The 26,034-nt window shown below is 38.6% G+C and overlaps 1 protein-coding gene across 2 annotated transcripts in view; it reads right to left on the minus strand.

The window, feature by feature from the left end:
- The window catches only part of Acf (ATP-dependent chromatin assembly factor large subunit), a 711,969-nt gene that overhangs the window by 536,722 nt on the left and 149,213 nt on the right, over nt 1–26,034 (minus strand). For both annotated transcript variants that reach the window (XR_011017808.1, XM_068226116.1), the window contains exon 6: nt 12,647–12,993. Coding sequence is in view for 1 of the 2 variants with exons in the window: in XM_068226116.1 (XP_068082217.1) it covers nt 12,647–12,993 (347 nt within the window). In the remaining variant the exon portion in view is untranslated. The remainder of the gene's footprint in view (nt 1–12,646; nt 12,994–26,034) is intronic.

A 26,034-nucleotide genomic window follows, 5' to 3' on the forward strand; every position in this document is an offset into this window, starting at 1 on the left:
TAACAATGTAAATAATGTACATAATGTTAGTATCACATTATTGAAGAATAATAATTAATATCGTATTAGATTAAACTAATTGTGTACACATTTATGAAGGAAATATTTAAATATCACAAAGTGGGGAAAAAGTACCCACGGCAGGTTACGCATGTGGAGAATTTAGTACCCAGTTAAGGGGTTAAGGACAGAAGTATGTGAATACGTTGAAAAGCGCGCCTTCCTGAACAAGAATATGTATGACTTATATGCATTTTTATTTGATTTCACAAAGATATCAAGAATAATGTGAAGCCTTGTTTTTGCCATGCCCCACTTTTCAAACTCCACTATTGACATAGTTAGTCAATCAATCATAATTTCTTTACTAATTCCACAAGGATCTTTTGAGATGGCTCATTTCAGAAGTTGGTACTTCCCGCGAGCCGTGAACAAAAGACTGCACACGGACGCAGTGTAGGAAACGTGTTATTGTTATTACATGAGGTAAACATACTCTAAAAGTTGTGAAATGTAACTCTTAGAACATCTTTCGTAGAATGTGTGGTATTTAAAACATGTGAATATGCCACGAATTAAGAATTTCAATAAGAAACAACACCATAAAGGGAACAGATACACGAAAAATACACTGAATTTTAGTTCAAGTCCTGTGCAAGACAATTCATCTTCTAACCCCAAAAATACAATACACTCGTGTGTTTCAAGTGCTTCAAAGAGAAAGATTAGTTATCTTTCAGAGGAAAACACGCAAGGAAATTATTTTTCTGGTGGCAGTGTAATATTAGATTTAGATATTATATCTGATTTGGTTCAGAACCATGTCAAGTGTAAGTACTGTCAAAATGTCAATTGTGTGAAGATTGTAAAAGATGTAAATAGTAAAGAGGCCCAGCTAGTAAAATCATAATAGCATGCAGTATTTGTAAATCAGAACATTCATCTATGTCATCAAGTGTGAATAGAAATAGAATTTATAAGGTAAATATTGTTTTCCTATGCAATGAGGTGTATAGGGAAAGGTAAGAAATCAGGACAGGTATTTTGTGCCGTGATGAACCTGCCACCTCCATCAAAAATATTTGTCAAAGCCAACAATGTAATTTTATATTCATTGAAACATGTTTCCTTGGGTTGTATGGTAAATGCAGCTAAATAAGCCAAGCTTCTAAATGACAACAGTAGTGATGATGTTGTTGCTTGTGATGGAAGCTGGCAAAAATGTGGTCATACATCACTGAATGGTGTTTTAAGTGTAACATCTGTAGATTCTGGGAAGGTCTTGGATGTAAAATGCCTGACAAAGTACTGCCATGGTTGTGCTGTAACCCAGGGTGATCATAAATATGAAAGGAATTTTTTGGGGCCTAGTGGTAACATGGAGGCTGCAGGTGCTGCGGCAATGTTCAAACGTTCTTGGTGTGAGCGAGGTTTGACTGTGTAGTACCTAGGTGACAGTGATTCCAAGGGAGTAATAAAAATAACTGACTGTAAACCATATGGGGACAATGTTGAAATTGAGAAACTTGAGTGTGTAGGCTACGTGCAGAAGAGGTTAGGGACTAGGCTTAGGAAACTGAAGAAAGATTTGGGTAAGCAGAAACTTTGTGATGGTAAGACCATCAGTGGTCTAGGGAGGTTGCCTGATGCAGAAATTGATAAGCTGCAGCTGTATTTTGGACTTGCTATAAGAAGAAATACAGGAAATCTTCAAGCAATGAAACAGGCCATAAAAGCAACATTATACTACAAAATGTCAACAGATGAAGAACCAAGACATGACCTGTGTCCAGAAGGTGTGGATTCATGGTGTGGCTTTCAGAATGAAAAGGCAGGAGGTCCTAATTACCACCACAAGAACTCACTTCCATTGGCTGTTTTGAATGAAATAGAACATGCAGTGATGACACTCTGTTGTCTAAGTGTTTACATGGCGGCACACAGATTGTCAGTGAAAGTTTTCATCACTGTATCTGCCAACGCATTCAAAAAACTAAATTTGTAGGCTTTAGAACCCTTCAAATAGGTGTACTGGATGCAGTGATATATTCAATGAGGACATAACGTAAAGAAAATATGTTCTTGAAGACATGAGTATCAAGCCCAGGACAAAGATGTTGAAGGCGATGAGGGGCTTTGACAGTGACCGTGTGAAAAAATCACCAAAAGCAAGTGCAGAATCCATTACGGAAGGTAGAATTCAAAAAAGAAACAGAAAAAGGAACAGAGAAGATGAGGAGAGCCAGTAGCAAGAAGAATATGGTCCTGGAATGTTCTGAGACAAGTGTGAGTGAAGCACAAACTTCGACTGCAGTTTCCCAAAAACTCCCTTGTTTCTTCTTTTTTTCCCCCCCCACCTTCAACATTTAGGTACACATTGCTCCTAAACTATTCTACCTAGAGATATCAAATTTTGCACTCATGTATGACTGTACTGAGATACTAAAACTCTAGAATTTTTAATGTTGCTTCTAAATTGTGTTTTTTATAAATCCTTTTTTGTTGTTAAAAGTTACAATATTTTAAAATTAAATTTTAATTTATAACTGAAGACATAAATATTTATCAAATGTTAAAATTCTTGAGTTTCAAGACTTTCATGCATCTATGAATGGTGATAATTTGAAAGCAGTGGTACCAATACTTCAGTAGTAATGTATACCAACATGACATGTTTCAATAAGACATTGAAAAATTTCTCATATTCACAACATTCCTTACAAGAAACTAGAAGTCTAAATACTATAAACTGCAATCCATTAGAATCAGAAGGGCTTTGACTTGACCCGGTAAAATTTGTGCATTTCTATCTTTCATGTTATAATAGATATTATAAGAAATTTTATGTTAAGATTCAGCATTATTTCAGTGGGCACTCACGTTCTTCTGCCATTGAACTATGAAGAGCAGCTTGTTTCTTAGTCTTGGGGTGCAGGGATGAATCTTTAATAGTTAAAGGTGAATGAGTAGGTTTCCTACAAATTTGAAATTCAAAGGTGTTATGCATACGTGTAATTGTTAGATCTAAAAGACCTAAAGAATTTTTGGCTTCATCTTGTTTGGTAAATTTAATATTAGGGTCTATTTTGTTTAATGAATCCAATATCTCGTCACTATTAGTAATATCTTTGTTGGTAACCACAAAAGTATCGTCAACAAATCTAAGCCATAAACAAATACCCTTTATTTGTGAAATAATCTTTGTATGTTCTATCGAATCCATGAAAATATCAGCTGTAATGCCAGAAAGGGGGTCCCCCATCGCTAAGCCTTTCTGCTGATATTTCCCATTAAACGAGAAGTAATTGTTATTTAGAATGAAATTTATTATCTTCATGAATTCTTCTATTTCTATTTTACTACGGCTGTGTTTATTCGTGCTGTCATGGATAATTCTAATGGTTTCTTTAGTAGGAATGTTTGGGAACATGTTTGCAATATCATAAGAACACATAATGCATAAAACTTTGCAAAAACTAATTGAATATTTTAAAGGGTATTTATTATTGAATACATAATGTTTTTTCAAAAAACCCTGGATGAATTTTGACACTTTATAGGTGGGGCTGTTTCTACTATTTATAATAGGACACATTGGAGTATCCTTCTTATGAATCTTCCGCAAGGCTCTGGTGGTTGGCATATTGGGGTTCATGTTGAAAAGTTTTTTTTTGCACTCGTTCATTGAAAAGAAAATTAGAGCTTTTTATTAAAGTTTTAAAATTTTGCTGAATTCTTACAGTCGGGTGTTTGTTCACTACTGAAGAACTATTTATCACTAAAGAATTCTTCTGTTTATTGAGTGTAGAACTGGGAACAACAGGAAGCATGACCAACAAATGGCCAATGAGTTAATATGGGAAGGGGACCTGATTCAGAAAGTGATGGAACCAACTAGAGGGAAGAATATTTTGGATGTGGTGCTGATAAAACCAGATGAGCTCTATAGAGAAACCGAAGTAAGAGATGGTATTAGTAATCACGAAGCCATTTTTGACTTGCACTCTTTTAAAGTCCTGACACGGAAGAAAGTGGAGTATAGAACATAATTCTACCCATTTAATCTACTGCAAAAAATAAAATCCAACAGGACTATAGGACCTTCGAAGAGAAATCAAAACATAAATTAATTTGAAAAATAACAAATACAGATTTGTAATTTGAAAAATAACAAAAATAGATTTGAAAGTTGTTTGAAGGTATTTAATATTTTGTCACTACATTTTTCTCTGCTCGCTTTTCTCCATTTCCCACAATAACTTCTCTTCTTCTAATTCAAAACTCAGAACTGTTTTATTAGCTCGTTTTTGCAACTCTGCAAATGACATTTCCGCACCTGCTTCTCTTTTTTCTACTTCCTGTTCATCTTTCTTTCCTGGGTGTGTTGTAGGAGTGTTGCAACAGATTCTACGGGTGGTTGTGGTGGAAGACTTAAAATTGTACCTGGATCATGTGTAGATCAGGTGCTGATTTTCCTTCTGCAACATTATCAGAAATATTCACCAATGCAATTGTAATTCATGTTGTACAGTGATTATAAATACTTCAATTTTAGCAAAATTATTTATTGTTTCATGACATTTTTCTTAACTTGCAGTCTGTTTCTTGATGGATTTGAGTCGCTCTCCATTATATCCAGTAATTCTTTTCCCACGATTTTAGGTGAACTGGTTTGTTTTCTGCTCTTTTCAAGTCTATTTTTGCTTTAATTCTGTAGTTCATATTTTGAATTCTTTTTGACACTTGACCTTCACATAATTCAATCCCAAATTTACTTCTTGTTTCCTGGATGATCACCTGCAATGCTGTTGCCTCTGTTGCTTTTTTTTTTTTTTAACATCTCGTAACTGAGGCTTCAAAAACAGAACGAGTTAAGACTTCAATACATAGACTATACAAAACCCACCTGAAATTCAGTACCATCCTCCTCCATGGTAACTAACATGTAAATTATTGTGGAAACCCAACCCGCTGTTGTAACCTACCTCACTGCACCTCAGTTCCCAGAAGCTGTGTCAGCAAGCGTCAGTTCGCACTCGGAACATTGAGTAAAAACTCGTGCAACGCTGCGAGATCTTATGCACACCGTTTATAAGTTAGTGTTTCACCTCTTCCACTAGCAGGTAGGAACTCCGAGTAAGCACTTCACTTTTATGCATATCGCCCTTTATGTTGACACGATTTCGTATAATGGAATTTAACACTCCTGTCCAAACGAGGTGGTATATTTCAATGTATAATTGGACCAATTCAACGAGGGGAACTCCTCTCAAAAACTGGTGGCGAGATATCATTGAGGTTAACACAACATGCTAGAAAAAACATGTTCGATCTTGAAGAAAGAATGTACATGTGTAACGTAGAATGGAATACTTCTTGAAAACAGGAGATTAAAAGAGAAAGATATCTTAAGATTGAGAATGGAAAGAAATGAAAATATTCTCTTATAAATGTACAAGTAAACTACTGCACTACTTGCTTTCCCACCGGTCGCACTCACATTGTTCGACAGGCAAGCGTACACTGGACTGCAGGTCACTGAGTTGCCATAGAAAGCCGCTTCTATTGAGGGGAAGTGGAGCAGAAAGTGAGGGGAGTACGACTTTGGGGGGGGATAGAAGTAATTTGGCACATTGCTCACCAAAGCCAAAATGTTTTTATTCCACGCGATTTAAAAAAAATTAATTTCATCAAAACGAGTGTTTGATTTATCAGATATTTCACTAAGGTTACTTTTAGGATTATTACTCTGATCAATATGGATAAATATTTCATAGATATTCAATATTAATTATGTGTAGAATGACCACGTCTTTCCCTGAAGATGAATAACTATGATCAAGGTCTGCTATGCGAACACTATAGCAGAATATTTGTTTTTTTCCTTAAAGTACTTCCAGTTTGGCCTAGAGGGTGGATGTTGAAGACCTAAAATGTAATTTAAAATTATCAATAAAATGTGTTTATATTTATGAAAAATCATATAAAAGAAGGGGAAAAAAAAGACAAATATTTGTAGAAAATGAATTCTGGTGACTGTGTAGAAATGGTTTTACAAGAAAAATATTTCTGTTCAATTCATAGCACAGCTCTTGTATTACAAAAATAATTATCTCCTAATTTACCCGGAAGTGTATATAACATGGACAAAATGAAAATCATTAACTTACGTCTTACTATTTATCCAAGACCACATATATACATGGCATACTTTCCTCACACAAAAGATAGGACTGAGACCTTTAAATTAAATATAATAATGCATTTTAATTGACTTAATTGTTAATAAAGTTAGAATAGAAGTTGCATAGCACTATTGTACAAGTTAAATACACAGTTCAAAAAAATTAGGGGAACATGTTTTTGAACATATGCCATGCTCAACAAAAATATACCTCACACCCACGTATATTACCAACTAAACCTTTATTCTTTACCATTGAAGTATACAAAAGAACATTGATGGATTCGCATTCATTTTCAGAAGAAAAATAGGAATGTTCAAATAGGGGCGAAAACGAAGTGATAACAGCCCTCCAGGGTGGATTTTTATCACAGAGAGCTTCAGTATAGTGTACGTCCTCCAAGAGCATTTATCACAGCTTGGACCTATGTGGCATGCTCCGTATAAGTCGACAGAGGTCATGTTGCGGCATCAGGTCCCATTCTTCAATGAGAGCCTGTTCGTGGTCTTGGAGAGTCTGTGGTGGAACAGGACGCCCACTAACACTTCTGTCAAGCCTATCCCACACATGCTCGACGGGATTAAGGTCGGGACCCAATGCTGGCCATTCCATCTCTTTGAATGTCCATTTCTCGCAAGACAGCTCTGATGATTCGCGCTATATGAGCCCTAAAATTGTCGTGCACGAGTACGAATTCAGGGCCAACAATGTATGCAGCAACCAACACATGCTGTAGCAATATCTGCTCGATGTACCCCGCAGCAGTAGGATTAACACGGATGACAATAAGATCCGTACAGCCATCAATACTGACGCCACCCCACACCATCACAGAAGCTCTTCCGAATAGGTCGCATTCCTGGACAACATTTGGCATGTAATGCTCACCACACCGTTTCCATACACGTTGACAACCATCACGCTGTGTCAGGAGAAATCTGGACTTGTCTGTGAACAACACAGGTCTCCATTGGCTAAGTTGCCAGTCGACGTGGGTACGGGCAAACAGAAGGCGAGTTGCACAATGCTGCTGCGTTAAACGGGGCACTCGAAAAGGACGTCTGGGTCGTAAGGACACTTCTCTTAACCTTTCCCTTACTGTCTGGTCAGATACAGAGACTACAGTGACCCTCCTGAGGTCTTGTTGCAGTTCTCTGGCAGTTGTTGAATGACGCCACAACGCACAGATGGTCATCCTGTGGGGTTGTCATGCATCCACGTCCTTGTCGAAACCTCCGTGAGAAATGGAGTGTCTAATTGTAGAGATTCCACAAGCATTGAATAACTGACGGAGAGACATTGAGATCCACAGCAACATGACAAAGTCCATCCTTCCTGGATTAAAGTGACGGCCCTTGAGACCAGAACCTCGTTAAGATGTCTCAAGATGTGCTGGTGACGTACGTGCTCAAATGACCGCAGTAGTCTGTGCACCTCAGAACGACACACAGACGCACCATTATTCACTTTGTTTTGAGGGGTCACCTGACAGTTAATTCATGGCTATAACTACAGATGGAGTATAACTTCGATTTGACATATCCTGAGTAGCTAAGGTCTCAAGGTATGACTTCAAAGGGAAGTAAACGCATGTTGATAAGAACCAGAACACCTTGAAAGACTACAGATAGGAAGTTCATATTCACAGGACATATGCATTAGTATGTTCTGCAGAAATTATTAGAATTTGAACCATGGCAGCCCTCCAGTACAAGGTGAACATCGATATCTCCGCACACAACCACCGGCTGGTAAATGTGCCAGCGGCTCTCGTTGACCCTATAAACTGAAGGTAATAGATCAGTGTGACTTGAGCAGGCATGCAGGATGCCTTGCAGACATGTGCGAGAACCGTACTGTCAAATGAGCTAGTTTGAAAAAGGGCGCATCATTGGCATGAGAGTGTGATGCATCCAACCGGGAAATTGCTGCCCGTGTGGGACGAAATGTGTTGGCAGTGCAATGTGTGTGTACAGAATGGTTTACAGAAGGCCATAGAACACTACAAGATGGGTCTGGTCACACCATCCGGACCAGCCCCCCCGAGAAGATTGACCCCCCATTTAAATGGCATTGCAGAACAGATCTGCATTCTCCTTGGCTCTGGCGCAACGGTAGAACAGTGTAACACATTGTACACTATAAGGAGTGGCAGTCCGTCGCCATTTATTATGGTCTGGGTTAGCGTCGTGTCATCCACATCACTGCCTACCTTTGACTAATGTGCATAAACATGCTAGACAGCAATTGTGTATGGAATGATGCCACTGGTGACAGGAATGGCAGCCGATTGTGTTTTCGGACGAATCTAGGTTCTGTTTGTTTGAAAATGATGGCCGCATTTTGGTTTGCCGCAGACAGGGGGAGAGGCATCACAGTGACTGCATTCGCACAAAACATACAGCGCCAACTCAAGGCCTTATGGTGTGGAGTGCTATTGGGAACAACCACAAATCAGAGTTGTTGCATGTCCAGGGCACTGACCAGTTTGACATACACGAACAACATCCTGCAGCCCGTAACCATACCCTTTCCGCACTTTAACCCAGATGCCATATTTCAGCATCGTAATCTATAATCTTCATATCCGTATTGACAAACTACACAATTATAAATAGGAAAAGAATTCCACCTTATCAATACTTGTTTATATAATTATTATACTACAGTACTGGTTTCGACCCCAAATTTCGGGTCATCCTCAACTGGACAATACACTTACATATAGTACATCAAGCAATGATTGATATTACTTTGTCTGGGGAATGCCATATGATAAATGTTTGAATACATCCAAGTGGGGCATGTCAAATCGGGAACTAACATAATTGTAAAATTGAGCATGACAATGCAAGACCACATGTTGCTGCAAGAAAAGGTGCCTTCTTGTCACAGGATGTCAGACTGTTGCCCTGGCCCACCCGATCACCGGACTTGTTGCCAATCGAAAACGTGTGGGATACGGCAAAACGACTGGTGCGGCACTGTGACTCAAACCCAACCACCAAAGATAAACTGCGGAGCCAGGTGAATGCAGCATGTATGGCTATACCCCATGACGCCATTCGTGATGCCATCACGCATGGAACAAGTTATCAGTTCCCACAGAGGACCCAGTGGCTACTAGGCAACAGGACACATGCTGAACCTGGGTGACGGAAATGCTAATCTTTTCTGCAGAGCATACTGATGAACATGCCCTGTGAATATGAACTTCCTATCTCTAGTCTTTTAAGGCGTTCTGTTCTTTATGCACATGAGTTTAGCTTATCCAGCAGCCATGCCATCTGTCACTGGCTTTGAACTTGCCTCTATTTTCAATTATTTATTGAAGGATTACAGCGTCCTTCCTTCCTTCCTTCCTTCCTTCCTTCCAAGTCTGACAAATGGAACCACAGTCATAAAGTTCAGTGACAATTTGGTTTGTCAATTCCTTAATCTTCAAGACCGTAACGCATTTTTCAACTGGAGGAGGCGTGCACAGTTTCTGAGACAGGGTACAATATGAACGTCATTTGATCAACATCTTACTTTCCAGCTACACATAAATGGAGATAAATACAGTGCTCAAAACTAGTTTATCATACTATGATTTCACCTCAAACATGTTTACAGTATGCACTGTAGACCCGTGACACCAAACCCAGACCAGATTCAATATCTGTCCGACCACAGGCAATTATTGTGATGGTAAATTTATCAACAATTGCCGGGTTGGTGCCATATAGACACCCTGTGTAGGACTGAGGTAAACATGGCAAGAATACTCATTTCTGCTACCAACTGCATTCAAATAGTGAGACATCCGCAAGATGGATGGTGACAAGTGAATGTTGCTGCTCATGTGGGAGTGATTCAGCGTGATGTCACCAGAAAATGGAAGAAGTACAGGGAGATGTACACACATTTGTTTATCAACAAAGGATGGTACACCCATGCAAAACAACTCGCAGGGATGAGCGTTATTTGTTGTTTCCAGCATGCTGTAGGCCTAATACTACCGCCACTTCATCCTGTTAGGATCTTCGAAGGGTCACCAGAGTGAATGCCAGATCAGACAGTGCAAAACTGGCTGCATGATGGACATCTGATTCCAATAATAATAATAATAATAATTGTTACCGTTTTTTGGTGGATCAGCAGAGGTGAAAGAAGGTGCGCGCTGGAATGGGTCTAACTACAAGTCCAAAAGATGAATTTAAAATTTAAATAAAGGTTATATTTTCAACTGATAACAAGATTTAACAATTTTCACTAGGTGAAATAACAAAGAAAAATCAGGTACAATGCAACTTTACAAACGAAAGCACCGGTTAAGGGGTCTTTACAAATTCTGGGCTACGAGCCCCAAAGTTTAACAATTTCTGAGCTCTCAGCTCACAACCACAAATTACCAAAGGGCAGAAAACCCCTAATTACATGGAGCATTTGCTCCCACCTCGTAATGTCAAGCCTCCTAGAGGCGCTTTTGAAAATACCAGAAAGAGCTGACCCGCTCTCAATCGTCCAAGCCTATTAAAGGCAATAACAGATTATTACACATAACTGCCATCAAGGCACAACTTACAATGGAACAGGGGTACCTCGTACCCAATCTACGGGGCCTTCGCAGGCCCAAAATACAAAGCTGAATGGAGGCGAGTACTTGCACTCCTATATGAAAGCTTGTTAAAACCTAAGTGGCGCTAAGCCGATACACATGGGCTATTCCCATACTAGGGAGGTGACTCGTATAAGAAAAATAATTTAACACATTAATGAAGAGAAGAAAATCGGTTATGAAAACGTAGTCACCTTAAATCCAAATTGAAGGGGAGCTCGAGAGGGTAAAGCACTCTCTATCCCCAATTTACAGTTAAAGTAATAAGAAAATGTTTACATAAGCCGGCACTAAGTTACATTTTTGAACAGGTAGGATACTTTGAAAAGGTTTCGAACCCTCCCCGGGGGTTAAACTGCTGACCAAGAAAGAAATAAAGATGTTAAGAGGCCATTACCTTTGCTGAAGAGCTGCTGCTCGAAGGAAGAGGCGCAACCCGCCCCCTGCTATACTTCCATACACTAAGCAAGATGTTGTTGAAGTGGCGACGAGCCATGAAAATCAGCAGTTTTTAAACCCTCATGGAAGATTCGAGACCTTTCATGAATAATTAAGACACACCCACAGGCGTTTATTGGTTGCCCAAAATTTACACATTAAAATTGGAGAAGAATGACACTACTGGTCCAAAATTAAAGAAATTCGGGATTGGCTAAGTTCAAAACTGGCGGAAAGAAAGATTGATATTGCCAACCCATAGATGAAAGAACAAAATTTAGTAAGGACCATAACTTCTGAATACAAAATTTCTTCAAGAAAAGTCCCTTCACTTCACACCAGGGTGCATGATCATAGTTTTTGGTAGAGACATCTGTGAGAGAATGTCAACACTTCTTGATAATTAGTAAACAAAAACAATTTGAAATTAACACAGTGACATCTTCAGATAAACGGTTGAATTAATTCAGTTTTAAAGTTCAGAGTTTCAGCTGTAGAGCAGTACTTTAAGGCGGAAAATTCAAATGTGCGGCGTATACGTGTACCAACTGGTATAATAATAATAATAATAATAATAATAATAATAATAATAATAATAATAATAAATTCGTGTGGTTTCTAGCCCAGTGCAGCCCTTGTAGCGCAACCCTCCGACGAGGGTGGGCGGCATCTGTCATGTGTAGGTAACTGCATGTTATTGTGCTGGAAGATAGTGTTGTGTGTGTTGTGCGAGTTGCAGGGATGTTGGGGACAGCACAAACACCCGATCCCCGAGCCACTGGAATTAACCAACGAAGGTTAAAATCCCCGATCTGGCTGGGAATCGAACCCGGGACCCTCTAAACCAAAGGCCAGTATGCTTACCATTCAGCCAATGAGTCGGACAAGGAGGCCTATGCAACAATCTATCTACAATGGCACAAGTAAAGACTTGCAAAAGAACCATCATGAAAATGAATCCTCAGAACTTTGGTATTTCACCAGAAATAATTGCCAAGACTTTCTTGAAAACAGGCATCTCTAATGTTCCTGATGGGAGTGAAGATGACTGTTTGGGCTAATGGTGACTGAGTGCATTCTCAAAGAAAATGTGTGGGGTGGAAAACAGCGAGCGAGAATACACAATCTTGGGAACGTTATATACAGAACCTCACAATTACAGATCACATTATCCCACATGCTTAATTTTGAGAGAGAGAGATAGAATATGAATAAATAAAAATGGGGTTGTTAGAAATTTCATTTTGATCCAAACTGACAGTTATCAGTTACAAAATAATTTAATGAAGGTCACCCAAATCAATACTTACGTGCTACATTCATCTAGGAATACAAGAAGTGTAGATTACTTTTCTTTATCTTTTTATATTTAGAATCAAAAGAATAGGAATAGAATTTTCAGCAGCTAAAAAGAATGACTTACTTTTGCTTAGATGTCTGTCCAACTTTACGCTGTCCATGGAGATCCTTACCAACAACTTTGTACTTGGTACTTATTTTCATTGTAGGTTTTTGAACATCTGTTTGAGCCCGTAACTTCTTGACAGGTTGAAGATTTTCATTTTCAGTATCCAGTGGACGCTTTGAAGAATGTGGGGAGAAATATCTCTCTAGAGTTACTTGGAGTACCTTCTTTGCAGCTTCCCTATTTGGAGACTCTTTCTCAGCCATTTCTGAGATCACCTTGTGTCTTGGAAAACGAGGAGGGTTTCCCCAAAAAACATTCTGAAACTGATACTGTTCCAGCCCATACAGCAAACGTACATGGTCCTGAAATTGAAGATTAAATATATATTACAAAGCTTAATGGTGCAATGATAAAATCAAATTCATCTAAGGCTGGTGTGAGTAAAACTACTCTACTCTGCTTTCTGCACTGTACACGGTCAAATAATGTGCATTATTCTGATACTGCAAAAAAAAATTTTTACTGCCCACTACAACATTTGAGAGGCAAGAAATATAGTACATTCCACTTCAAGGAGCAGACAGTTTTACTCTAGGAGTATTATGGACATGATGAAATCAAAGACACTAGCGTATTTTATTAACGACAATAAATTAATTCTATATTATGGTGTATTTAATCAGAAGGCTGTTCTCATGCAAATTAAAAATAAATGCCCATACATGGACATAGAACCTACAAAACTTAACAGACATATCATTTCCAGGTAACGAACAAAGGTTTGGTACGAATCGCTCAGAACACTGGCTCTTATAGAGTACCAAGAATATCTTGATAACTTGAAGAGATGGAAAGCAAAGTTAGTAATGGGCAAACATAGGCCAGGATTACTCCAGAGAAGGCCAAGTTTTCATTCATTCATCTTCCACAAACCATGTAAAAACGTATTACAAGATATGTACAATAGATTGTACAGGAATTGTCAAGTGAATACTTACTGCAATATAATATTTAATATTCAAAATCTGTTAAGAACAAATACATAAACATTATAGACCGTTATGCTTTTCAGCGTTCAGTCTGCAAGCCTCTGTGAATTTACTCAATGTTGCCACAATCTCTATTTGCAACTAGTACTGTGGCCTCATTTAGTTCTATACCTCTTATCATTAAATCGTCACAAAGTGAGTCAAACCATTGTCATCCTAGACTCCCTCTACCTCTCTTACTCTCCATAACACAGTCCATTATTCTCCTAGGTAACCTATCCTCCTCCTTTCCCCTCACATGACCCCACCACACAAGCCGGTTTATGCGTACAGCTTCATCCATCGAGTTCGTTAGTAACTTAGCATTTTATCTCCTCATTCGGAGTACACCCATACCATTGTTCCCATTTGCTGTAACAGCAATCATCCTTGTTACTTTCATGTCTGTTACTCCTAACTTATGAATAAGATATCCTGAGTCCCACCAAGCTTTCGCTCCCATAAAGCAAAGTTGGTCTGAAAACAGACCAATGTAAAGATAGTTTCGTACAGGAGCTGACTTCCTTCTTACAGAATACTGTTGATCGCAACTGCAAGCACACTGCATTAGACTTACTACACCTTGATTCAATCTCGCTATATTATTACCATCCTGGGAGAACACACAACCTAAATACTTAAAATTATCTACCTGTTCCAGATTTGTATCACCAATCCGACATTCAATTCTCTTGGATTTCTTACCTACTGTCATCAATCTAGTCTTCAAAAGGCTAATTTTCATACTATACTCATTGCACCTATTTAGAAGTTCCAAGACATTAGACTGCAGGCCTTCAGCACAATGTGGCCAATAAGGGGGGACGTCAATGAAATACAGCAAAATATCTATTTTTTAGTTCTCACGTATCATTGATTAGCCTTTAGAGATTATATTCCCAAAGTTTTTTTTTTTCAAAATGGCGCCCGGTAATGACGACGTAGTGTTTTATTCTCCGAGTAAATTAACCGTAAAATGTGACGAAAAGTGCGCAAAATGTCGAAAATTAGTGAAAAATGGAATGTTGTGTGATTCATGTGATCGATGGTGGCATTATAAGTGCGGAAATTGCCCTAGAGACGTAAAAACTAATGAAAATGTTGACTGGATTTGTGAGCAGTGTGTTCGGAATGTTGTTGTTGGGGACGGCGTTGACGAAGCACCGAAAACAGTCGATGAGGAATATAAAAGTGCATTAGAAATTATAAACATTCTAAAAAAGGACAATGAGACTCAAAGTTGAAAATCAAGAATTAAAAGAAAGACTGAGATCGCTAGAATTTGGGACTGACCATTCTTCGAGTGATATACCGGTACAAGTAACAAACTCGAGCACGTGGTGTCAAGTAGTTCGTGGATGGCCGGCTAAGAAGAAATCTACAACTGAATTTCCGGAAATAAACATTAGAAATAGGTTTTCTGCCCTAAATAATTTAATCCTGGAAGAAAGTGATCGCGCGCGTGAAACCAAATCATCGCGATCCGTTGCCGTGCCGAGTTTGAAATTTAGGCCTAGAATTCAGATTCAAGACCCAGTTAGGCCTAAATCAGCGAAGGTAGCTGTGTTTGGTGATAGCCAAGGAAGGGGAATTGCGGGAGTGATTAACGACGAGAATATAGCAGCAACCGGAGAAATATATCCAGGAGCTTCTATCAGCAGGGTTGTGGAAAACGTAGAAGCAGCAACTAGGAACTTCGGGAGCGGCGATGCAGTGCTTATCATCGGTGGGACGAACGACGTAGCTCGCGACGACGCCAAGAATGTAAGATCACAACTTAAACATACACTAGGGAAGCTGACCCACACTAACGTTTTTGTAGTGAACGTGCCCCACAGGCATGATTTGAGTAGAGATTCGTGTGTGAACATTGAAGTGGACAAGGTCAATACAGATATTGTTAAAATTTGTAAACATTTTCGGAATACTCAGGTTATTGAATGCAGCAGTTTTGAGAGATACTGTTATACAAAACATGGCCTCCATCTAAACAATTCAGGTAAACGAAAGATAGGAAATATTGTTCTAGATTTTATTAATCTTAAGATATGTACTGTAAAACAGGCAACTCCCTTGAGTTATAATACTGACCAGGAAAACTAGCAGAAAGAGCCAGCTATACTTCAAGCTGGCTCAGTCAACTAGAAAAAGAAACTCAGGATAGTAAGGAATTTCAAGTTACCCAATTGCAACAGTCAAGTTTTAGGGAGGAAGGGGGTCTGAGATTGCTCTTGGTAAACTGTCAAAGTGTAGTAAATAAACAATTAAAATTCGGTACATTGATGGAATCTTATGAGACTGATGTGGTGATAGGAGTGGAATCGTGGTTGAAAGAAGGGGTGGGTAATAGAGAAGTATTTCCAGAAGGGTACACAGTCTATCGTAGAGACCGAGGAGATAAAAAGGGAGGGGGGGGGGTGTTTATTCTGGTGAAGGAAACTTACTGTTCACATGAATGGTTTACCGATGAAAGGGATGAAATATTAGGGATAAAATTAGTTTGTGATAATATGAAGGAGGTGGGAATTATAGGAACATACAGGCCTGGAAGAGAGGAAAGAGACATGGAAATCTTTGAAAAAATAATAGATTATACTTGTAGAAACAATAATAATGATATGGTAATAATTGGGGGAGATCTAAATTTGCCTGAAGTTGAATGGAAAGGAGCTGCAAGTGAAGCCCATGAACAGAAACTGGCAAATAAGTTAATTTGGGAGGGAGGATTTACACAAGTAGTACAAGAACCGACTCGTCTCAATAACTTACTAGATGTATTCTTGGTTAAACCATGGGAAATTGTTGATAAAACTGAGGTAATTGAAGGAATAGGAGACCATAAGGCTGTAATAATGGATGTAGGACTCGTACCAAAAAGGCTTAATAAGAGGGTTACACAAGACAAGAAATTGTACAGAAAAACTAAAGTTGATGAATTTGGGACTTACCTTAACTCACAATTCAGTTGTTGGATAAGTGAAGGGAGTAACGTGGATACACTTTGGGCTAAATTTAAAGGAATTATTTGGGAAGGAGAGAAGAGATTTGTACCTGTTAAGAAGGGTAAAATGACCTCAGACCCTGTTTATTATACAAGGGAAATAAGAAAATTAAAAAGAAAATGTAGAATAGTAAACAGGAAAATCAAGGAGGGTAGGGAGAGTAGAGAAACTAGAAAACAGCTAATGAGGGAACTGAATAGAGTGAAAAAGGAAGCAAAAGAGAATTATATGAATGGCATACTTCAAGAGGGTAATGACCACAAAGGGAAATGGAAAAAGCTGTATTCATATATCAGGAATCAAAAAGGAAAAGGAATCCAAATTCCTACAATGGTGGGAGAAGGGGGTGAACACTATTTAACAGATACTGAGAAAGCAAACCTATTTAGTAGGGAATTTAGAGATTCAGTAGATGATTGTCAAGAGTTGGAAACCGAAACAGAAGATAGAGAGGGAGAGAGACAGAGGGAAACAAGAAGCTTCTCTTTCACAAACGAAGATATTTTCAGAGAAATCCAACTGCTTCAGCAAGGAAAAGCAGCAGGGAGTGATCAAATTACTGGGGAGGTATTAAAGACAATGGGGTGGTACATAGTGCCTTATTTAAAATTTAACTATGTCATAAATAATAGTGTAATACCAAAGGAATGGAAGGAATCTATAATAATACCAATTTATAAAGGAAAGGGTGATAAAAGGAAACCAGAGAACTACAGACCAATCAGCCTGACCAGTATAGTTTGTAAAATTCTGGAGAGTTTAATATCGAAGTATATCAGAGGGATATGTGATGATAAAAATTGGTTCATGAGGAGCCAGTATGGATTTAGAAAGAAATTTTCTTGTGAGGCACAACTGGTGGGATTTCAGCAGGACATATCAGATCAGTTGGATTCAGGAGGTCAGTTAGATTGCATAGCCATAGATCTTTCCAAAGCCTTTGATAGAGTGGAACATAGAATATTATTAAAGAAATTGGAGGGAATAGGATTGGACATAAGGGTTACACGTTGGATAAAAGCATTTCTAAATTCAAGGGTTCAGAAAGTCAAAGTAGGAAATAATGTATCTCAGGAAGAGAAAGTTTGGAAGGGAATTGCACAGGGTAGTATAATCGGTCCGTTACTTTTCTTAATATACGCAAATGATTTAGGGAACAATATAACATCAAAAATAAGATTGTATGCAGATGACATAATTGTTTATAGAGAAATAAACAACATTGAGGATTGTTCAGAATTACAAAGGGACCTTGAAAGTATCCAACAATGGGTTGAAGAAAATAATATGAAGGTTAATGGAGGCAAATCAACTGGTACAACTTTTACAAACAGGAGCTTTAAAACTGAATTTGAATATACTTTGGATGAGGTAGTTATCCCAAAAGATGGCAAGTGCAAATACTTAGGTGTGAGATTTGAAAGTAATTTGCACTGGAAGGGTCATATTGATGACATCGTTGGGAAAGCATACAGATCATTACATGTCATAATGAGGCTACTTAAAGGATGCAACAAAGAATTAAAAGAAAAAAGTTACTTGAGTATGGTTCGTCCATTATTGGAATATGCAAACAGTGTTTGGGATCCTCACCAAGAATACCTAATAAAAGAAATAGATAGTGTGCAAAGGAAAGCAGCAAGATTTGTAACAGGGGATTTCAGGAGAAAGAGTAGTGTATCAGAAATGTTAAAGGAACTTGGGTGGGAAACTTTAAGTAAGAGAAGGGAGAAAACTAGACTTACAGGATTATATAGAGCCTATACAGGAGAAGCAGCATGGGGAGATATCCGTGAGAGGCTTCAGTTGGAAAATAATTATATCGGCAGGACTGACCACAAATATAAAATTAGAAGGAATTTTAGCAGAAGCGATTGGGGTAAATTTTCATTCATTGGGAAGGGTGTGAAGGAGTGGAACAGTTTACCAGGGGTAGTGTTTGATCCTTTTCCAAAATCTGTACAGATATTCAAGAAGAGAATAAACAGCAACAGAGAAAATAAATGAAATGTTAGAGGGCATTCGACCAGTGCAGGTTATTGTATATAAAAAAATGTGTGTGAATAAATTAATTCCATCCCCTGGTCTAAGGAGTTTGGACAGCCTAAGTAGGGGACTGCCTGTAGGGGTGAAGTACAGTGGGGACTTCGAGGGCCCTGGGACCGCTACGGTAGCTGTGAAGGCCCTTCAGGAACTCTGAAAAGTGGTGGCAAAAGGGGCTCTGGTTAAGACGCAGCAGGTCGTTATGCTACTTAGGATCCAGAACGGGTAAAAAAAAAAAAAGTAAATAAATAAATGCAATGTAAATATTAATGTTATACCAGTTGTATAGTATCATTTGAAGTAATTCCACATACTGTATATCAGTTGACTATATTTGTAAGTAGGACAGGATATATTATAAGTAGAATTTTGTAAACAATATAAATTTATTAAGGATGAGCTGTGTGTTTAATAGAAAACATTGTTAGCGTAAATTGTATAATATTGTATTATAGGAAAAATTTTCTTCTCTTGTTAATTTAATATTTAGTGCTTGACAATAATGTATTTTAGTGTACCATTTGCCACCGAGGTAGACACCTCATTTGCAAATAAAGAGATTTTGATTTGATTTTGATTTGAAACAAATCTCAGTCTATTAAATAAGTTGTTGATGATGAACATAAGCCACACCCCCTTTTCACAACACGCAGTCGTACCAGTTCAAGTCTTGTTGTATTTAGTGCTATTTCTCCTTTCATAGTAGCAGAATTCCGTAGCGGAAGGCATAATAACTACAACGTGACCGGCAAAGGTTCACGACGACTGTGTTTATGATTTACAAGGCTGTGAAATTGGCGCGAGTATTGCTTTAATTGACATCTCTGTGACTTGCTATGTATTGTTGATTGATAACTGAGCAGTACTCATAGTAACAGCTAATATGCCTAGAAGTAACAGAAATTTAAGGAAACAACAAATCTCTGATCAATAAATGTTCGGAGGACGAAATGTGAACCTGGCAACAGTGGCAGCTAGTATCTTCACACCTCCAAGTGTGCCTAAGTTGAAGAAACGCTTGGAAGGTGACTACAATGATGAAATGGAAGAAGATTAAGGATTTAGTTTAATAGATACCCAGTCACACTGTAAACACGAACCAGTTTTTTAGCAATAAAGCCGGTCTACCAAGCCCGTTTGAAGTCCCGACCTTCTCCGCCGATGTCTCCATGGAGGGAAAAAAAATCCTGATGAATCCCTGAACTCAATGATATGGATACGATGTCCTAAAATAACCTTTTGCTCCTTCATCACTGTCAAAATTACCACAAATGATGCTGCTCTTGTCTACAATGATGGAAATGAAGGAAAAATAATACTATTCAAAATATGGGCTTCAAGACTGGAGTCTGCACGTGCCGCATCCTCGGAACTATCGACCAGAAACTTGTTGCTGCTGCCAAGCTGAAGTTCTGGCTGGAATAAAACAAAGAAGGCAACAGAAGAGGGGTGAAAAGAGAAGATCAGAAGATGAGGAAGACAAAGACTACAGTCCTGGAACATTTAAGCTCAATAAATAGAGTTTTGTGAATGACAAACTTTCATCAGTGATTACCAGTATATCCATTTCTTGTGACAAATGTTTTTTTTTTTCCAAACACCATGAAAGGTAGCTGAAAGAAATTTTTCAGTTCATAAACTAATAAGAAAACACATTCTAGTGCAAAGAAATGGTATATTTGACAAAATAACGTTTTTAAACGGTACTCATTGAAAAATTTTCAATAATTTTTTATGCAAAATTGAAAAATGTTTTAAAAACGTTGATATTATACCAAGAATATCCTTGTGCCTATTTGTTTATACACTGTTGGTGAGATTAAATTTAAATTTTCACAAAATTTAATTCAAAGGTTTCTTGAAAAAAGGTACATAAATTGATATTCAAAGTTAAAATTTGGAATTTAAATATAAACCCAAAATTTTGAAATGGAAGTCTGAACATTACAGAACTTGTAGCTAATTGTACTACTAATGTGCCTATCTATTTTATTTTTTTTTGGGACGTGAATTGTGGTATGGGAGGTATATGGTATCTTCCGTGCACATTAATACTGGTCGATGTCCCCCAAGTTGACTAAGTCATCAGCATACGACAGGCTGCTTAACACATTTCCACCTAACTGAATCCGTCCCTGCCACTTTATACCTTTCAGCAGAGGATCCATTTTGTTCGCCAAGTTGTTTCCAAGGAGTCCCTCGCCTTTCGAATGGAAGTGGGACTCCGTTAATCCCATAGGTCTGAGGCTTGCTTAAATTGTTCTGAGCTCGGTAAATTCATGAAGCAGGATGCTACCCTACTTACACACAGTCCAAGTGAGGATCTCTCCTCTAACGGGTTAAGGACCACCGTGGATTGGATAGTCCTAGTTGCCAGAGCACAAGGAGGGCCATGACTCAGAATATGTCCAAGAAGCCCACTCCCATTCCATAGCAACTGGCATCCCGACTCTCAGGACCACTTACTAGGCCACTAAGCCATTGCCCATGGTTCACGAACTAGGACGTGACTACAGTAACCCACACCATGAACCACTAACTTATTTTACTAATGACATTAAATTCATTCTATATTATTGTGTATTTAGTAAGAAGGCTGTTTTTCACATGCATATTAAAAATAGAACCTAAAAACTAAACAGACATTAGCACATTTCCAGGTAATGAAGTTTTGGTATGAATCCCTCAGAACATCGGCTCCTATAGAGTACCAAGAATATCCTGATAACGTGAAGAGACGGAAAACTAAATTAGCAATGGGCAAACACGGGCCACGATTACTGCAGAGCAGACCAAGTTATTCATTCATTCATCTATCTGCCACAAACCGTGTAATAACGTATTACAAGATATGTAGATGCTACAGAATTGCCAAGTGAATACTTAATGCCATATAATATTTAATATCTGTTAATGAACACTTTGTAAATAAATAACAGATGAATACTGGTAACTGCGAAGTACAAATACAGAGCAATAAACAATGAAGGAGATAATTTAACAACCAATGGAGCAACAAGGAAGATCTTACAACAATACAAACTATCAAAGAATTCGCTAGACTCACATACTAAATTCACTTGAGTCCGAATCAAAGCACGTGCTCAATTGTCTGCATTTAACCATCACTAGGCATTCCAATTGCCTTAACTACAAAATTTACAGAAAACCTACTCAAACAATTAACATGATACGGAGAGGTAGTTAAAATTTCCCACCCCCTTCCCCCAGGCTGACGACCGAGATAAGATCTGCTATGGCCAGCCGTGACCGTTGGTACAGACAATTCAGACGAACACATGAGCAGATGACAAAGATGGAAACTGAAGAACAAAGTTAAACAGCTAATTAGAAACAGTAAAAGCCACCACTTTCAACAGTTAGCGGAAAATAATAACTAAAACTAAACCTGGAAGAAGCTACGATCTTCGGGCATAGGCAAAACCGCTGAAGAGCACATTCCCACCATATCTCTAGATATGTTAAAAGATTACTTTTCTCGGACAAAAGTCGGACCAGTTCCATTACCGCCTAATCTCGCAAACTCTGCATGCCATTCCGAGCGCAACGAGTTCTCTTTCCGCATAGTTTGCGCAAATGCTGTTAAACATGTGCTGTACTCTATCACTTCCGATACTATAGATAATGAAGGTATATCCATAAAATTAATTTAAAACATCGTCAGGGCTGTACTGCCAACACTTGCTCACATATTCAACTACTGCCTGATCAACGGAGTATTCCCTAACATTTGGAAAAATGCACTAGTAAGGCCAATCCCGAAAAACACACTACCTTGGATTCTCCATCACATTACCGCCGTGTCCATCCTACCACCCCTCGCAAAAGTACTCGAATGTCTGATTCATACACAAATCACTGTGTAACACACAGAATTCCTTCCTTGACCCTTTTCAATCCAGCAAAGTGTTGCCAAATTATATTTTCAAGATCCACTAAATACTACTAAAAATCCACTAAAATTCCGCCAAGAAATCCGATCTCAAATAATGGGTAATAATAATAATAATAATAATAATAATAATAATAATAATAATAATAATAATAATAATAGAGGAAAATTCTCGGCCCCCGTAAAACAGAAAATGGATATAGACTGAGGTCCCGCAAAGTGACAGAAGAGCTTTCCAACATTGCAGCAGACATCCGCAAAAGACGTCTGAAATTTTATGGGCACGTCCGCAGACTGCCGGCAAGTAGACTGACGCACAAGATTCTCACCTACATACAACAGCTAAAAAATATTCCATGGGCACTGGAAGTGAAGAAGGATCTGGAAAAAGCCCAGATGAACTCAATGGCACCGTGGACAGAAACCTTTATAGGAAAGGAATTAATGGATGGAAAGTGCAACCAGAGAACGAAGTGAAAAAGATGACTGGAGCAAAGTGGACAGAAGAATGAAAAAGGACCCATGGAGAAAGGATGAGAACTGTTTGGCAACACAGAAAACAGAATCGTTAAAGCTTTGCATGATCCATTGGGTCCATACGCAAATAATAATAATGTTGTTGTTGTTGTTTGAGTCATCAGTCCATAGACTGGTTTGATGCAGCTCTCCATGCCACCCTATCCTGTGCTAACCTTTTCATTTCTATGTAACTATTGCATCCTACATCTGCTCTAATCTGTTTGTCATATTCATACCTTGGTCTACCCCTACCGTTCTTGCCACCTACACTTCCTTCAAAAACCAACTGAACAAGTCCTGGGTGTCTTAAGATGTGTCCTATCATTCTATCTCTTCTTCTCGTCAAATTTAGCCAACTCGATCTCCTCTCACCAATTCGATTCAGTATCTCTTCATTCATGATTCGATCTATCCATCTCACCTTCAGCATTCTTCTGTAATACCACATTTCAAAAGCTTCTGTTCTCTTTCTTTCTGAGCTAGTTATCGTCCATGTTTCACTTCCATACAATGCCACGCTCCACACAAAAGTCTTCAAAAACATCTTTCTAATTCCGATATCAATGTTTGAAATGAGCAAATTTCTTTTCTTGTTTGTGCTAGTCTGCATTTTATGTTCTCCTTACTTCTGCCATCGTTGGTTATTTTACTACCCAAGTAACAGTATTCATCTACTTCCTTTAAGACTTCGTTTCCTAATCTAATATTTCCTACATCACCTGCCTTCGTTCGACTGCACTCCATTACCTTTGTTTTGGACTTATTTATTTTCATCTTGTACTCCTTACCTAAGACTTCATCCATACCATTCAGCAACTTCGAGATCTTCTGCAGTCTCAGATAAAATAACAATATCATCGGCAAATCTCAAGGTTTTGATTTCCTCTCCTTGGACTGTGATTCCCTTTCCAAATTTCTCTTTGATTTCCTTTACTGCCTGTTCAATGTAAACATTGAAAAGGAGAGGGGACAAACTGCAGCCTTGCCTCACTCCTTTCTGGATTGCTGCTTCTTTTTCAAAGCCCTCGATTCTTATCACTGCAGACTGATTTTTATACAGGTTGTAGATAATTCTTCGTTCACGGTATCTGATCCATATCATCTTCAGAATCATAAATAGCCTGGTCCAATCAACATTATCGAATGCCTTTTCTAGATCTACGAATGCCATGTACGTGGGCTTGTCCTTCTTGATTCGATCCTCTAAGATCAGACGTAAAGTCAGGATTGCTTCACGTGTTCCTACATTTATTCTGAAGCCAAATTGATCTTCCCCCAACTCAGCTTCAACTTGTTTTTCCATTCTTCTGTAAATAATACGTGTTAAAATTTTGCAGGCATCAGATACTAAACTAATAGTGCGGTAGTTTTCACACCTGTCAGCACCGGCTTTCTTGGGAATAGGTATAACAACATTCTGCCGAAAATCGGATGGGACTTCTCCTGTCTCATACATCTTGCACACTAAATGAAATAACCTTACCATGCTGGTTTCTCCTAAGGCAGTCAGTAATTCAGAGGGAATATCATCAATTCCAGGTGCCTTGTTCCTATTTAGGTCACTCACAGCTCTGTCAAACTCTGACCTCAAAATTGGGTCTCCCATTTCATCAGCATCAACAGCCTCTTCATGTTCCAGAACCAAATTATCTACATCGTTACCTTGATACAACTGTTGGATATGCTCCTGCCATCTTTCTGCTTTGTCTTCTTTCCCTAGAAGTGGGTTTCCATCTGAGCTCTTAATATTCATGCACCTAGATTTCCTTTCTCCAAAGGTTTCCTTGATTTTCCTGTATGCAGCATCTACCTTTCCCAGGACCATACAGCCTTCTACATCCTTGCACTTCTCCTTCAGCCATTCTTCTTTAGCTACCTTGCACTTTCTATCCACTTCATTCTTTAATCGCCTGTATTCTTTTCTGCCCTCTTCATTTCTAGCATTCTTGTATTTTCGTCGTTCATCAATCAGGTCTAGTATCTCCTGAGTTATCCACTGATCCTTAGTTGATCTTTTCTTCCTTCCTAACATTTCTTCAGCAGCCCTACTGACTTCATTTTTCATGACTTTCCACTCTTCCTCTACTGTGTTTCCTTCGGCCTTTTCATTTAGTCCTTGTGCAACATGTTCCTTGAAACAATCCATCACACTCTTTTCTTTCAACTTGTCTAGATCCCATCTTTTTGCATTCTTTCCTTTCTTCAATTTCTTCAACTTCAGACGGCATTTCATGACCAACAAGTTGTGGTCAGAGTCCACGTCTGCTTCTGGGAAAGTTTTGCAATCCAACACCTGGTTTCTGAATCTCTGCCTAATCATAATGAAGTCTATTTGATACCTTCCAGTGTCTCCAGGTCTCGTCCACGTATACAGCCGTCGTTTGTGGTGTTTGAACCAAGTACTGGCGAGGACTAAATTATGGTCAGTGCAGAATTCAACCAGCCGACTTCCTCTTTCGTTCCTTTGTCCCAATCCAAATTCTCCTACTGTGCTACCTTCTCTTCCTTGGCCTACCACTGCGTTCCAGTCTCCCATCACAATTAGATTCTCGTCACCTTTGACATATTGTATTAAATCTTCTATCTCCTCATATATTCTTTCAATTTCTTCATCATCCGCTGAACTAGTAGGCATATAGACCTGTACTATTGTGGTGGGCATTGGTTTGGTGTATCTTGGCGACAATAATTCTTTCACTATGCTGGTCGTAGTAGCTTATCCGCTGCCCTATTTTTTTATTCATTATTAAACCAACTCCTGCATTACCCCTGTTTGATTTCGTGTTGATAATTCGGTAGTCGCCTGACCAAAAATCCTGTTCTTCCTGCCAACGTACTTCACTTATACCAACTACATCTAACTTTAGCCTATCCATCTCCCTTTTCAGATTCTCTAAC

The sequence above is a fragment of the Anabrus simplex genome, chromosome 2 (assembly GCF_040414725.1).
Source record: "Anabrus simplex isolate iqAnaSimp1 chromosome 2, ASM4041472v1, whole genome shotgun sequence".
In the NCBI taxonomy this organism is placed as follows: domain Eukaryota; kingdom Metazoa; phylum Arthropoda; class Insecta; order Orthoptera; family Tettigoniidae; genus Anabrus; species Anabrus simplex.